At 38.0% G+C, this 17500-nt stretch overlaps 2 protein-coding genes across 2 annotated transcripts in view; both read left to right on the top strand.

Moving 5' to 3' along the window:
• Positions 1–5191, top strand: part of LOC122261939 (transmembrane protein 186) — a 9525-nt gene extending 4334 nt beyond the window's left edge. Inside the window, exon 2 of the mRNA XM_086544326.1 lies at positions 4313–5191. Coding sequence (XP_086400452.1) covers positions 4313–5014 — 702 coding nt within the window. The 3' untranslated portion in view covers positions 5015–5191. The remainder of the gene's footprint in view (positions 1–4312) is intronic.
• Positions 5192–5250: 59 nt separating this feature from the next.
• Rint1 (RAD50 interactor 1) lies at positions 5251–14441 on the top strand. The gene is made up of 14 exons (XM_043029774.2): positions 5251–5424; positions 5547–5663; positions 6452–6576; positions 7115–7288; positions 7498–7637; positions 8291–8406; positions 8657–8824; positions 9010–9235; positions 9436–9586; positions 9771–9936; positions 10349–10534; positions 11161–11526; positions 11750–11883; positions 14090–14441. Exons 1-14 carry the CDS (start codon positions 5251–5253, stop codon positions 14304–14306), a joined length of 2460 nt encoding a protein of 819 aa, XP_042885708.1. The 3' UTR covers positions 14307–14441.
• Positions 14442–17500: the final 3059 nt, after the last annotated feature.

Raw genomic sequence — 17500 nt, 5'->3', positions numbered from 1 at the left:
CACCAACACACCCCACACCAAAACCCACACACCCAACAACCCACACACCACCCCAACACCAACACCCACAAACACACACACACCACACACCCACCACACAAACCCCCACACACCCACCACCCAAACACCCCCCACCAACACAACAACACACCACCACAACACAAAACACATCCCCACACCAACACACACACACACCACACACAAACACACAACACACACAACACCAAAAACACAACAAAAACAAACACCCAAACACAAAAACACACAAACCACCCACACACCACAACAACACACCACCAAACACACCACAACACATAACCCCACACAACAACACAAACACACACACACCACAACACAACACACACAACAACACCACAAACACAAAACCCCCAACACCCCACCCATAAACACACACACAGCACACACAAAAACACACACACAACAACACAAAAACACACCACCAACCACCACCACCAACCCACCACCACACACCAACACACACACACCACCAACACACCCAAAAACCACACACACACACACACACACCAACCACACACCAAACCCCCCACCCCACACACCCAACACCCCATAACCCCCACACACACACCAACTCACACAACCACACACCACACACACAACACACCAACACACAACCAACACCCCCACACACCCAAAAACCACACCTAACCAAACACACCAAAAACACACAAACACCATAAACACACACACAACACACCCAACACAACCAACACACACACACACACCCCCACACACAAACACACCCCCACACCCCCCCCCCACCCCCACACCCCACCCACACACACCCACCCACACACCCCCCCACACACCCCACACACACACACACACACACACACACACACACACACACACCTCAAAAACACAAAACCACACAACCCCCCACACACAACACACACCTCCACACACACACCCACATACACATACCCACACACAAACACAACACACACACACACACAAACACACACATAACCGCTATATCTCTAACACACTCACGACAGCGACACACACACTCACACACGAATACACACTCAGACTGTCAACATCACCACCACACAAGAGTACACCCTCACAAACGACTCACACAGACACTCTCTACTCGACCCACACACACACAACATATTCTATAAACAAGCAACTCTAAAACACACTCTCACCCACAAACACTACCACAGCACACACACACTCAATACCTCACAAACACTCTCTCTACAATACACACACTCAAGAACCTTTCCCTTACACTCCACTGACCACACACGACACCAAACCACTCACGATCATAAACTCATCTCTCAACCACACTCTACAGACACGACGTACACACACAGCACGACTAACCACACACTGTTCCACACGAACACTTACACACACACACACTCGAAACACAGCACTCAACACTACCACTCACATACACACTAACAATCACTCCCACACACGAACACACACTCATACAACACACGACACCACACAGCTCACAATACACACACACATCTACACACACAGCCCACCCACCACACAACCTCACACATACAACGCACACACTATACACACGACCACCACACTCTTCCAGACACCAAACACACACCCCCCCAGAGTACACTCTCAGATACAGAGACACCACCACACAAAACACACACACACACACACACACTCACACCACCACACAGCACTCCACTCACACAAAACACAAACACTTCTCAAATCACACTGCAGGCACACACACCACCAAACAAACAGAGCTCCGACTACACATCAACCTGAAGAACACAAACACACACTCACACAACCACTCAAACACACACTTCATACCACACCACCACAACCAACTCACTCACAGAACACACACACGACCACTCACACACACACAAACTCACACCACTCAAACACACGACACATCACAAAAGACACACCACACAACACAACCTCACAAACACACACACTCACCACAACCATACTTCGACACACAGCGACACACACACACATACACACACACAACCACACAAACAACCACCCACACACACACTCATCAACCAACACTCAATCCACACACCACACACTACACAACACACATCGACAGCACAGCACACACCCACTACACACACACTACACCACAACCACACACACCATACACAACAAACACACAGCACATATCATCACACACAAACACACACACAACTCACACACGACACACAACTCCACACACACACGACAAACAATATCTACACACAAGCTCAAATCACACTCATCAACAACAAACCACTCACACCAATCCAAACAAACACTCACACACACACATCACAGCACACACACACACAAACACAAACAGAACACTAACACAACACACACTACACACGACACACACAACCACACACAACACAACCACATCAACCAACACACACACACACTACACACACACACTACTAAGCAAACTACTTACGACAACCACACACACTCACACACTACACACACACACAACCACCACACACACACAACCACACACTACTCCCAAAACACACACTCACACACACTACACACGAAACACACACACGACACACAACAACACACGAAGACTCACACACTCCAGCAATCACACGTATCTCCACACACGACACATAACACTCACACACACACACAGTACTCACACCCACATCACCACGAACACACACAGCACAACACTCATTACACATACACACCACACACACATACACACACACACATAAAGAAAAACTAAATCACACACACAGCACATACAGCACACACAACACCACACGACTATACACGATACACACAACACCACACACCCCCCCATAGACACACCATACAACACAGCACTAGCTACACGAAGCACCCACACTGCGCGACCAAACTACACACACAACTAAAGCACAACACACAACACTGAACACGACACTACACCACACAACTACACTACACAAACTCAACACATACTCTACGACACAGGCAACACACTACAACACACACAACAACACACACACACCCACTACATACACACAACACACACTCACACACTACTCACCACACAACCACCCCCCCCCCCCCCCCCCGCCCCCCCCCCCCCCCCACCCCTCCCCCCCCCCCCCCCCCCACACTCACACACACACATACTACAAGCAAAGCCACGACAAAACTACTCAACACACAACACACACCCATACTCACACCACCTCAACACCGACACTCCGTCACCACACACACACACACACTACTACACACGAGCACCCAACACACACTCAAGACACCAGCTCATCACACACACCAACACACTCACACTTCACACCCACGAAACTACACTTACACCTCACCTACACTACAACTACACACCCCACTATCACTTCACATATATATATATATTATATTTGTTTTTGTTTAGATATAGAATATGGATTATAGATATTTATAGATATTATACATATATATATTACAGTATTAATAAATAGAGATAATCAGTAAATTTACAAACGCAGACAGTAGTCAACGATGATTACATTCCCCACATACAGACTCCCACCCACACAAACCCACACACACACTCACACACACGTGTTCAACACACACACGCACACACACTAGCACTCACACCCCCCATATTTTTATTAAAATAATTAATTAAAATAAAAAAAAAACCGCCAACACATAACGCCCAGTCCTCCGTAAGTGCCACACCCCTCTGATCAGGCCGGAACCCCCCCTCACAGCCTACAAGACTCATGGTTTGGTTAAATCATCCCACCAAATGTGATATACACCCCATGTCGCCATCGCGTCACGATCTTGCCCACGGAACATAGCTCACCAGGCCGGGAATCGAACGCTCGACCCCAATCTTCGTCAAATCAAGTCCGATGCTCTAACCACTTCGCATACCGACCCTCCGCAAATGATAAATCTACAAATCAAGAGATAATATCTCAACAAAAACGACACATCGGAATCCAAACTAAAACATATCAGAAAACTGAAAAAAAGTCTAAACAGACTAAAATAGTATCACTTAATACAGTCTCATAGAAAAGATCACAGTAATATAGTCTACTAGAATCCTATCACTGATCTCTGGTATCGTAGTATCTCCCTCACTCACAGTCCCAATCTGTCCTATCTGTGTTAACCTATCTAACTCGCTCACTAACTAGACATGATATATAAGATTAGTAAAATTATTGAATGTTTTTAACTATCATAGTATTCATCATATTGATAACCTGAAGTAGTACCAAGCTTTAGTAGATTCTTCATAGTTTAACCTTTACAGATCTATGCAATGCTTGGTGTGGCCATCGCAAGACAGACATGCAGAAGAGGAGCAGCAATAATCTCAACACATCGTGCAGCATCACTTCCTAGGAAGCCGTTCAATTCCCAGCTGTTGTTTACCTCTGCAGCTGCTCTAAGCACCAAAGACCTTTCAAATGTAGATAAGAAAAAAATAGCAAGGGATGTGGAAGATTATCAAATGATATACAAGTTCCCCTATATTGTACAAGCGCGTGCAATTTGCAGACTGAAAATCTATCAGACCGCAGTTTGTGGATTTGCTGTGCCTGCTGTTGGCTCACTGGCTTACAATGGGGTACTGAGCACTCAAATATTTGCTGCTACCGCTGCATTAGGTGGACTTGCATTTGTTATGCTCTTTGTTATGGGAGAAATTTTCCGCAGGACAGTCGGTCACATTTATTTCAGTGCCAGTAAAGATACTGTGAAAGTGTCTCACCTTACCTTCTGGGGGAACCGCAAGGACATCATCATCCCCATAGACGATCTGGTACCAATAGCAGACACTTCTGATATTCCGTCAGATATATACGTGCATTTGTTAAGGTTTTCAAACCCCAAGGATTCACTTTATCTGTTCCTGAGATTTGGAGGTATCAGAAACGTAGAAAAGTTCACTTATGCTTTAGGGCTGCTGAAGCCAGAGGATCAGCTTAGTGACCAAAGCAAGCTGGACTAGTAGAATCCACGCTGGTGCTGTGACAGCTTTGTTCTCTTGTTGCTGGCTTGCATTCCAGTTGCAGAGATCATTTCCATGGTTACCAAAGCAAGCAGATTAAGTTGCTGACCATTTCTTAGCCACAGGTAAAGAAATTGTCAGAAGGCACCATTATAGGTATCCCTCATCGAGCTACCAGAATACTGACCATAAAAAATTGAAAGGAAGTACCACAAAGTCACAGTCAGATCACAAAGATGGGTACAATGCATTTAGATGACAGCTTCCACTTCCTGGTTGACCAAGAGGAGGTCAATTTCAAAGTGGTACAGCAGTTGAACTCTGTCTTTGGAAATGACCTAAGGTGTCTAGAAAAGGCATCTGGGTTGGTGAAGGAGCTGACCAAAACAAAGGAGGAACTAGAGAAGAGGGTAAGTTTTATGGACACCAGATGGATCTGTGAATTGAACATGCTTTGAAAGGAAGTAAAAAGAGAAGTATAGGTGTATTATTTAAATGGGCATTTAGAATTTGATTTGGTCTCGATTTTCAGCTGCGCTTTGCAACTACCGAGGCACCAGACAAGATCACAAAGGCTGTGAAAGCTGCTGATGAAGCGCTGAAGAAGAAGGAAAAAATGAAAGAGGAATGTGACCAACTGAAATTACAGGTGTTACAGATATTGTTGTTCTTATTATATTATATATTACTTAATACTATCATCATTATTTTTATTATTATTATTATTGTCATCATCATTGCCATTGCCATTGTTATTGTTATCGTTATTATAGATGCTACTTTCATTATTATCATTATTATAATTATGATTATTATTGTTTTTTTTTTTATTATTAATATTAATATTAACATTATCATTATTATTATTATTATTATTATTATTATTATTATTATTATTATTATTATTATTATTATTATTATTATTATTATTATTATTATTATTATTATTATTATTATTATCATCATCATCATCATCATTGTTATTATTATTAACATTATTTTAAATATTAGTGTTATCATCATCATCATCATTATTACTAATACTGTTATCATTGTAACTATAACTATTATTATAACTTTATATTTTGAGATTATCACTATTATGAACATAAGCAAGATTTTTTTTCTTTTGCAAGTTCTTTGGTGAATTGTGAGGGGCTCAGTATGAGTTTGAATTGTTCATCGCATATCTAATAGCAAAATTGCTGTTAGTTTAATATTGATATAATAGTCATAAGAAAAAAAAAAATGATGACTCTTATCTAAACCTTGTCCTTGTATTTTATTTATTTATTTATTTATTTTTATTTATTTATTTTATTTTTATTTTTTTTTCAAATGTTCAGTGGTGATAACTTTTTACCTAAATCTTGCCTTAAATTGGTTATGATTTTTATATATATGTATATCTTTTTTTTTTGCTCATATCTTTTTTAGGTTGCACAGCATAATAAAAAAGTGGGGAAACTTTTAGAAGAAATAGGACCTGGAGTCCGCAAAGTACGAGAGCTGGAACGCGTTCAGGTGTACCAGCAGGTTGTAAATGCCGTTGATGAACAAAGGTTAGTGGATTGATTTGAACACTACTCATCAAGTTCTTTAAGATGAGTATGACATTTGGCTGCTCAAATTTAGGAAGCACAAGCATACATTTTCATGTGTGGCATATTCTCCAAAATGGTATAGAAATTGTATGATAATTGAGCTGTACAGTGTATAGATTGTACTCACCTTGGTTTCCTTGTATTTTTCAGTACTTATCACATGTTTAGATTTGTTGTAGGGTGTATTAGTATTATGTATTAGTTGTCAATAAGTTTGTAAAAAAAAAAAAAAAAAAAAAAAAAAAAAAAAAAAAAAAAAAAAAAAAAAAAAAAAATATATATATATATATATATATATATATATATATATATATATATATATATATATATATATATATATATACATATACATATATCAAATTGCCTAACTATGCTGTACTCCTGAAAAGTGGAGAATTCAGTTGTCAGTTGTAAAGCGCAATGAAATTATGAGTTGTACACTACATACAGTTATATGAGCATGTAACATTCCTTTCTGTATACTTTCTCTTTTCAGCAAAGAGATAGAAACCTCATTACATATAGGTGCGGAGGGTCAGGCTCTGCTTGGTTATAGTCGTCTGAGAGATAAAGCCAAGCTGATCCAGGAATCCAAGTGCTCCAATCTTGTTGCTTTTGTTACCAACACTCTTCTCCATTGGCATCAAGTGTTCACGCAAAGGTTTACAAGGTGGGTATTTTCCGTGGACTGTATTGTAAACTTGTACCTGATTTTAGGGAAGCTGAAGTTTATTTAGAAAGATTTGGTTATTATTGGAATTTTTTTGTTGAAATGTGAATTTGAGTGTGAATGTATAGGTAGATATAGATGTCTTTTAGATTGTAGTTTGTAATTTTTTGTATATTTGTGTTCATATGAATGCCTATTCTTTTTTTCAGTGAATTTGAAGATGTACTGAAGGCAATCAAATGGCCTTTTACGAGTTCGAACTCTAATGTGCACCAGACTCCAGCGTCACCAGAGTCTATTCAAAGGCTCTGTACCCTCACTCAATATCTTCTGCAAATTACTCTCCCAGGTAACTATATGTATGTATATATATATATACATGTATATATATATATATATATATATATTATATATATATATATATATATATATATATATATATTATATATATATATATATATATATATTAATTAGTGGTTTTCTGTTAACTTGTAAGATTCCTAAGAGAGTGTATATCTTGAGAAATCAAGTTCTCATACTGGGATAAAACTCATGAGAATATTACATCATTTTGAAAAGTGAACTTCTCTGTGTCTATATTGATTCTAGACTAATCCTAGAATCAATAACTTTCATATGTTTCAAATCACGTGTCTCATCCACACAGCAACAAATATATTTTATTCCTTTGCATAAACTGCTTTTGATTGATATAGATGAATAGATTAATAAACAGAAGAATATACAAATACAAATATAACAGGAGATAGACATGACAATGTAAGAACTAAGATTAAAGTACAGAAGTAGGCTTTGTTTCTCTCAATCTTTGTACACACTTTACTGTATTCTGTATTGTATTTTTATCTATATCATCTCATCTACATAACCAAACTGGGTTGATTTATGATCAGAGTCTAAGGTGTGAGAGGGCATATCTGTATCTTTTTCCTTTTCCATGGAGAAAACATTGGATACTAAAAATGTTTTGTTTAATTGCAGAAGAAATAGCAAAGGCAAGTGCCAGACAGCGTGAGTTGTCCATTATGTCACCAGCTGTGGTAGCAGATTTTGAACCTCCGTTGTTACCTGTGCAGCTACTTGTGAGACCACTGGAGGTGAGGCTGTGTGCTTCTCTTGAAATCTGATGTTGATGCATTTACAAATGTATTTTCTCTATATTTTCTTCGCTTCTGAAGGGAAGAGGCCTAGGTGATATTACATTTTGTAGACACACAAATGCATATGATTTCCAGTATGACATTCTCTTAAATTGCTCATATTTTGTAGATATTGTGAATTTTATTAGCCTTTTCCCCCCTAATTCATGTAAAAAGCCCTTCACATTTTCTTTCTTACTCCCAATAGGTTCGCTTTTTCTATCACTTCAGTGGAAACAAAGCCACAAACAGCAGAGAAAATCCTGAGTGGTACTTTACACAAGTTCTGAAGTGGGTCTCAGCTCATGAAAGTTTCCTAAACACAAGGATCCAACAAGTTCTCAATAGATATGGATATCAGAATACTTCTGCTAAGGTAAGAAGGTTTGGAAATGTACTTAAGATGCAAATTTTTTTTAACTGTTCAATATGCTTTTGTGATCTTTGTAAAAAAGAAGTTTATGAAAAAGTATACAACAAGCATTATTGTGTTATTATGAATTATGTGCTATATGGACATATTGTGTTGATGTACATTGTCTAGGATTTTTACACTTTCAGGTGGAGTTTATGAGAGGTCTGGTGCGTCTTTTGGTCCTCAAGTTGGCTTCTGATCTCCCAGAAGTGCAGTACGACGACGACCTCTTTTGTAGCACTGTCCAGGAGACTTTGAACTTTGAACGTGAAATAAGCCTGACTTATTATTATCCAGCTTCCCAGCCGTCTGTCCTGTCGGTGCTCACACAGGGCCAAAATTTTGCGCGTTGGATACAGATTGAGAGGAAGTGTGAGTAATGAAGCTTTAGCAGTAAAACTGATTAGTTTATTTTGTCAATACTATTTTTTTTCAAAAGTAAACTGTACTGAAATGAAATGATTAAATTTCCAAAAATCATGATAAGAGTGTAAAATTGTATATAACATTTTAAAATACTCAACGTTTCTTTTGATAGTGAACAGTTGCTGAAACATATCGCAAATTTTCAGTTGCTCTGGAGTTAATGGATGAGTTTGTGTCTGACGACGGTGCATGGCTTGCAATGGAGGGTGGAGAAGCGGCACACTGTGGGGAACAGCTCATCCTTCTTCTGCAGGGCATTACCGATCGCTATAAAAGACTCCCCCAGCCGGGACATAGGTATGGAACCCGTACTCTTTTGAAGGTCTGCGTTCACTGTCACAGAATATACTAGATGAATTATGGATTTTGGTTTATTTAGACTTTGTGCAATGATATGTATATTTTTTTATTTGAAACTTTCTTTAGACTAAGTAATAGGAATGATGAATGATACATACACTAATCTCCGGTGGTTTTCTAGATTACAGTTTCTGGAGCTGCAACTTGAACTCCTGGATGATTTTCGAGTGAGAGTGTTGCAGGTGATGAAGAGCGAGAGACAAGACCCCTTAACCTCGCACTACCCAGCTATTCTTAACACTGTGCATCACATTGCTACAACTCTCAACGACTGGGCTGATCTCCCAGTGAGTTTCGTGTGGCTTGGAAGTGAAACTCAGAATGTGTCCAACATCTTGCAGCTTCATTCGTCAGCTTTATTAATTCATTTTATGGATTTAATTATTGTTGAACTGATTTGAAAGATTTGAGCATGTTTTTGTTTTTGTTTGTTCTTAATTGTATTTTGTAGTACAAAGTAAAAATATTGATATAAATATATTTTAAAAGCTGTCAATCACACGTATGGTAATTTTTATAACATTTTTGAGTTTTTATTACAAAGAATATAAAGTAAATGGTCATGATATTTGCTAACCTGAGCATAAGGCATCATTGGAATCAGTTGAAACTCTTTCCGATTTTCATTCACGTTCATAATTCAGATAGTCATCAAACAAAATTGATATCTACATCTATGTACTTTTGCGCTTATTCTAGTTCTTTGTGGAGATGCAGTATTATAGAGAACAGTTCAGCCACATCCAGGACCAGACCACAGCAGCTCTAGCTGGCTACGAGACAGCAAGGTCCACATCACCAGATGATCCTTCGTCTTTCACCTTCCACTCGCCAGATGTTTCCCTGTTGAACACGACGGTCGCACCTGAGGTCTTGGCCAGACAGGTAAACCAGAAGTGGATTTATTTGTTTGGAAAGAATTGCTTTTATATATAGTCAAAATATTATATGTATTAAAAGTGACTTTTATACATGCAGTTTATTGTAATGCATAGTTTGCAGAAGGGTTAGCTGAGAGCGGGAAGATTATTGTAAGGATCACTTTTTTTTTTTTTTTTTTTTTTTTTTTTCCAAAACCTGTATTATACCAAATGTTAATTAGTATCACTTTGCAAATATATAAAAAACAGACTGATATAGCATACCATAGGTCTGGAAAATAATAGAAAACATGATATCTTAAGGTGCCCAGCCCAGGAAAATTAGATTGTTTTGCATTTCAACAGTAAATGGCCTTAATGAAGAAATAAGGTAGCTTGAAAAAATAGGATGTCTCTCTTTGTTTATACATAGATTTATAAATATAATTGTTCATATTTCTATTAATATATGTCTATATCTTTCTTATCTATATCCATTTGTGTCAATACTTACCAATTTATCTGTCTATCTATCTACTTATTTGGCTATATTATAAAGAACTAAAAAGTCATAGTGGTCTATTAATATATCAATTATGATACAATAAGATACATATCAACTCCTAAGATTTACGTAATGGTCTTCCACAGGATGCTTTAGATTCACTCAACGTCAACACAGAAGTACCGTCAGCTGCGCAACTAGCAGAGGTGTCGGGCTCAGTATTTGACAGCACAGTTGACTTATATACCCATATCCAGGGAGAGATGGTTCGCACTCTTGCCAGCTACGTATTCACTGAAGTTCGTGCTCGGAGCCAGCCGTACCGGAAGGACAAGTGGTTCTATACCACAAACCCGAAGGCACTGCTAGACTCCAACAAAATAACAGATCCAAGCCCTAGTATTTGCCCTCTGTTGGAGGTGCTAGCAAGACATCTTCATGCTCTCAGAGATGTACTAGCAACTCCTCTTTTCACACAGTTATGGAAGATTGTTGCAGATACGCTCAACAAGGTAGGGTTTTGCGTAATGCTGTTTATGCCATTTGCTTTTCACCTGTTAATGGACTTTCCAAGCAACAAGTGTATTATCCTTAAGAATTATTCCTTCCAGTCATGTAATTAATTGTCATTGACATACTGATTGCAATATAGTTATATAAAGCTTTTTTTTATTTATTTTTTATTCTTTTATTTATTATTCTAAATAATATTCAGGTTATTTGTTTCATCAACAGTACGTGTATGAAGAGGTCATTCTCCAGACACGGTTCAGTGATACTGGTGCTGCTCAGTTCAAGTTTGACATGACACGTGGCTTATTCCCAATCTTTGGAGAATTTACACAGAAACCAGAAAATTTCTTTAAATTGTAAGTGGACAATAATGTACTCTAACCTTTTTGATTTAAATATACCTTGTGGGAAAAAAAGAAAAGACTAAGCTATGTATGTCTTGCATGAAAAAATGCTTTACAGTCATTCACAACTCAAATAGACATCAGTCTGTACAAATGAGCTGTCATCTTTTTGAATGTACTTTTGTTTTTTATTTTTATTTAGTCAAGATAATACCACATGTGCAGTCACCAAGAAACCAATTGATAGGCTTACCTTACCTCGCCTTTTTATCTCATTCCTTCAAATTTTGGGATCAGAGAAAAAGAAGTAATACTATTATTATCATTAACTCATTGTGGACAGGTGGTATGACATTCATGTAACACGAGTTTTTGGCCCAATGGTGGGCGTAATGGCGTATGTGTCGATAGTCCTCATGGTACATTTAGTTCAAAATCCCAAATATTGATGGCACAACTCTCCCCTAGATCCAGTAGAAAACAAAGCATGTACCAAGATGCCGACCTCAAGTTCTAAAGTACAGGCAGTGCAGTATGTGCAGGTAGAATGAAAAGAGAAAGGTGATCCAGACCAGGTTCAGTGTCTGCAATGTGACCCTGTGCTAGTATGGCACTGGCAATCGTAAGCACAAAGAATTGCTTTGTAGCCTCCCATAAACCTTTAAACCCATTACGTACGGGTGTCATGACTTACATGTCGGCACCGATTAGGCCTAAAAGACGGGAGTCAATGTGTACATGACACGACATCGGGATCTGCTCTCAGTTGAAGCTTGCACACAGTCTTGAAGTATTATGGCTGTAACGGTGTTAGCTCCAGAGCTACAGGGTTCTATAGTCAGCCCAAACCAGCCCTTTTATGATGTATTTATGGAAAAATATTGTTTGGGCTAGTCTGCACTACCCAGAGGGTGGAGAAAACCCTTCTCCTGTCCTTCTAACTTTTAACCGGTGCCACTAGTGTTGTAGACCGCCTGCCCTGACAACCAATTAGGTTGGTAGGCACCCCATCCGCAATGGGTTAATATGTCCATTACAGTGGGTCTAAAGAACAAAATGAGCTGATATGGATCTTATGTAAGGTTCGCAATATAGTAAAATACAAAAAAGGATGAATGCAAATATTGTTCTAGTATTATAATGAGTGAACACGAAAATTTGCGATAGGTTAGGTAAAGCTTCCTTGCTCTGGAATAAAACCCATCTGGGGTGCCTCACAGGTGGCACTACTGCCCGGCCTTGGGACTAGTCAAGTAAATGTATCCCCATCTGCAACAGGTTAATGATGTTATTAGTACTATTATTATTATTATCAACATCACTATTATAGCTGTGTTAATGACAATCATAATAGCAATAGGAATAAAACCTTTTTTCCCAAAAATTCAAGGAATCTGGTAAATATGTGGATTCATGCAGACCTGGTCATTGATTCCATGGTGATTTACTCCTTAACCCATTCACGCCGGGGCAGTTCCGGCTTTGCGCGGTCGCAATACCGGGGTTCTCGAACGCATAAGCCTAACGCCTCGAGATTCTCGGGCGCACAAGCCGCAAGCCTCGGTTGCCCGCTCGCTCTACCCGAGCGCACGGCTTCCCCTCATAGCGCGTCCAGGGCGTCTGACGCGAAAACCACAATACGTGCTATCACGTCAACCGGCGTGAATGGGTTAAGGATCCATGTGTGTGTGTGTGAAGTGAATAAAACAAAACCACACTGCCCAATGCCTGTATACATGCACTCCTGCTAACAGTTGCAGTGAAATATCCAAAACACCATCTTGGTTTCCTAAGATGGTGTGTTTATGGTTTCTATGTCTAAAGTCCTGTGGTAAGTTAGTAGGATTATGAGTTTGTGGTGAAGAGTTGATGATAGTAAGTCGGACTTAATTCTATATAGGGAATATTACTATCATGGAGTATTTATCTAAATTTATGATCAGTCAGAACAATAAGTTGAAGCTACACTTTTTTTATTATCTTTCCTTGGTCTATCCTCTGTTTTAATTATTATTTTTAATTTATGTATTTTTTAATTTCATTATTCTTTAAAGATAAGTTGCTGTATAACTATATTCCTAAATACGCTCTGTTTGTATGAAAAGTAAAACAGGTAACATTAGCTTCAGTTGACTGTTTTCACTTCAGAAACCTAATAAGTTACAATTTCAGACTATTTCTTAGCACGTCTTTATTTTACTCTCCCTTTTTCCACCAGAGTCAAGGAATCGGTGATCTTGCTCACCTTACCGCATGCAACGGCCTTTCTCCTGAGGGACACCATACGTATGTGGCGCGATGACCAAGATGCGTTCAGCCTTGTCATCTCACCAGTGAAGGCCTTGGCTGAACAGGGTGTGACGCTCCTCACTCCCAAAGAAGCTGACGTGGTTATGAACATCAGGATTTATGAGCAAAACCGAATGGGTTCATAGGCTGGTTAAATAGAAAGTGCTGAGCATTTGTAGAATGCACGACACATTGTACATATGGGGAGTACCTTATTTAACAGTAGCTTCACTTTGAAATTAAACTCATAGAAAGATCACAATACTTTCTGCTCAACCTTTATTTTCGAAGATGATAAAAACATTATATATATTCATACAAATATATATATATATATATATATATATATATATATATATATATATATATATATATATATATATATATATATATATATATATATATATATATATATATATATATATAATTTATATATAAATCAATTTAAATGAATAAGTAGATAATTATCTTCAGTGTATGACCTCTCAACTTCCCTGCTTGCAAATTATTATTATTTTTTTTATTCAGTATGACATAATGACGTTTATTAAAAAATGCTAATTGATAAATGTGAATGATTTTTTTTTATTTTTTATCCATTCACAATGTTGAAATTACAGCTCCAGATTTGTATTGTAAGGAAATGGAATTGTATCAGGTTCTTGTATGTAACATGCATTTATGTTTTAAAGATGTGAAGTAAATTTTTCTGCAAATAAAAGGCTTTAATTTCCTCCTAGTATGTTATGTGGCATTGTTGATGATTTTCATATAAATTTGTTAAACATTATAAAAGAAATTATATGACTGACAGCAACTCTATGGCAGTAAAAGTTCTTGGGTCTTTAACCCATTCATGCTGGGGCTATTCCGGCTCTGAATGGTCAGAATACTGAGGTTTTTGAACGCATAAGCCTAACACCTAGGGATTCTCCGGCACACTAGCCGCGAGCCTGGACTGTCTGCTCGCTCACCCCGAGCGGCAGCCTTGACCAAATATCTCGTAGCCGGTGTCTGACCCGAAAACCACGAAACATGTCAGCACGTCATCCAGCGCGAATGGGTTAATTGGATGTTTAAAAATGTCATTAGCCCCTTTGAGCATCTCCTAGAATTCTGACCTGTCTTTGACTTTACACTGTGTGGAGAAGTGTGTGACTGAAGGCAGAGCATGATGACATAAAGTCCAGTACCTTGTCTTTTTTTTCTATCATTTTTCTAATCAAAAGACTTAATTAATTCAACTGATTTAACTTGTTAACAATGGGGGCAATTTGGCTTCACTTGGTTATCTTACTGAGCTATTTCACAGCACACAAACCTAGCACCCTGGGCTATAGAGAAGCTGAAGCAGTGATCAGCCGCAACATGCCAGATCACCCAGCGTGAAGCCTGACAAAGCCATGATGAAATGTTAACGTCCTCTGGTAGGAACAACAGCTATACCACGACATGAACATCACATCATCTGCTGTTAAGGGGTTTAGCTTTGTTGATAAAGCCATTGCTTGATATAGCAAATCATATATTTGCTGCCATACAAGTGCACCTGCATACTGAAACCTTTTTTTCTTGACATTTCATCCTGATTTTAACCCCTAAAGCTGTGCCATCTTATATGATGCAGAAATGCAATAAACAAATGTTTTTATCTACTCTAATTCAATTTATGTAAGAAAATGACTTGTAGTTTTGGAATCTACAATATCTGCATGATATTCAAAGACATCTGAAACATTTTCTGGTTTCCTGTGGAGTTTTGATACCTGAACATCACTAAATTTGATATTTGACTTTAAGAGTCAAAGAAGGAAATTTTAAGAAAATCTTGTCAACTTTAGGTAAAATAGATTTAACTTGTCTTGTGTCTTAACCCACACAGAACGGGTGGTACAGCATGTGTACCGCGCATTCAAAAGCCCAGTGGCCGGGCGGCACAGTATTATGCCAGCCATTCAATCGATTTAGGCCTAATAATTCGAACGCCCCGGCATTTGGACATTCAAGGCTAGAATTCCCCCGTCGGGGATGGGTTAATTTTGCATCAGTTAAAAAAAAAAAAAAAAATCTTTTACTGCAAGAAACAGCAAATCATCAGGCTGTAGTATCATAACTCGGCCACAAACAAAATAGCAGTGTTTTGTTTAATTTGGTTATAAAAAGAAAAGAAAAGAAAAAGTAACGCAAATGCATATCTGGTCTGATGTTCTGTGATTGAGCAACTCGGTGTACATAGAAATGAGTTTTGAAATTTTCCTTGTCTTTTCTAGAAAGATTTCTCATTTTCAGTAAAGCAGTTAGGGTAAATAACACTAATAATGTACCAATAACTTGTCTTGGCTGTGCATGAGAGAAGTTCTGAGCTTTGTCAGTCTATAATATAGTTATTACTTTGTCTTTGATTATGACGTATGACACAGTCTTGCTAGGATATAAATTATGTTCTGTAACTATTATAATATTGTTACCAAGCTAACATTTTGTTCAGTAGACTCTAATGACAGATGATCTACCTGCTAATTATTTGTCTGGTGCTACAAGCTTCTATAATTCTGGCATATTAGATGCAGGGTGAATTCATGGCGTCTGAAAAAAAAATGCGTGTTTTACGCCAGCAAATCTTTTATCTAACTGAGAAGCAAAAGGTCTTTCTGTTTATGCACAGCTTGCACAATCTGTTGATATTCAAGTATTTTCCAAGTGATGTATTGATGACTGGTCTTATAGCACTATTTAATCTTTATTTCATGATTCTAACTTTTAAACAGAACAGATAATCATCATTTACAAAATGGTCATTATCTCACTGAATTCTTTTAAATTGAGCTCTGAAGTTTTTGACACCAAAATTGCAAATGGAGTACATGATAAAAAATGGCTTTTGTATTTCATATTTACTATCATGATGTAAATGATGGTAAGAACAGGATTCCATTACTTCACAGTTGATCTTTTTGAGTATTGCTGCCCTCCTGATTTCTTTATTTTTGTTTCTTCTCTATGTCTCATAGTCACTAGGGTTAGCATTCATTCTCCTTAATATTACCTGTCAAATTTCAATATAAGTTAATTAATATCATATCAGTTTTTAATATAAGTTAACTAATATCTCCTTTTGTGATTTATGATGGTAAAAAACAATTGTGGTAGTCAATTTTTTCAAGTCAGCAAAATATACACAGTGTGTCTAATTGTCATCTATGTAGTAAAACGTGTGAGGATTTTCAACACTCCATTTGTATCGGCCATATTCTTGTGTGTTAAGAGTAATACCAGTTGGTAATCCATCAATGATACACATTATCCACTATGATTTTGTTTCATATATACATATTATATA

Source organism: Penaeus japonicus, unplaced genomic scaffold (assembly GCF_977035675.1).
Source record: "Penaeus japonicus unplaced genomic scaffold, GWHDUDI00000001_assembly GWHDUDI00000015, whole genome shotgun sequence".
Lineage (NCBI taxonomy): Eukaryota > Metazoa > Arthropoda > Malacostraca > Decapoda > Penaeidae > Penaeus > Penaeus japonicus.
Note: the sequence above shows the minus strand (reverse complement) of the source record. Positions and strands in the feature narration are given on the sequence as shown.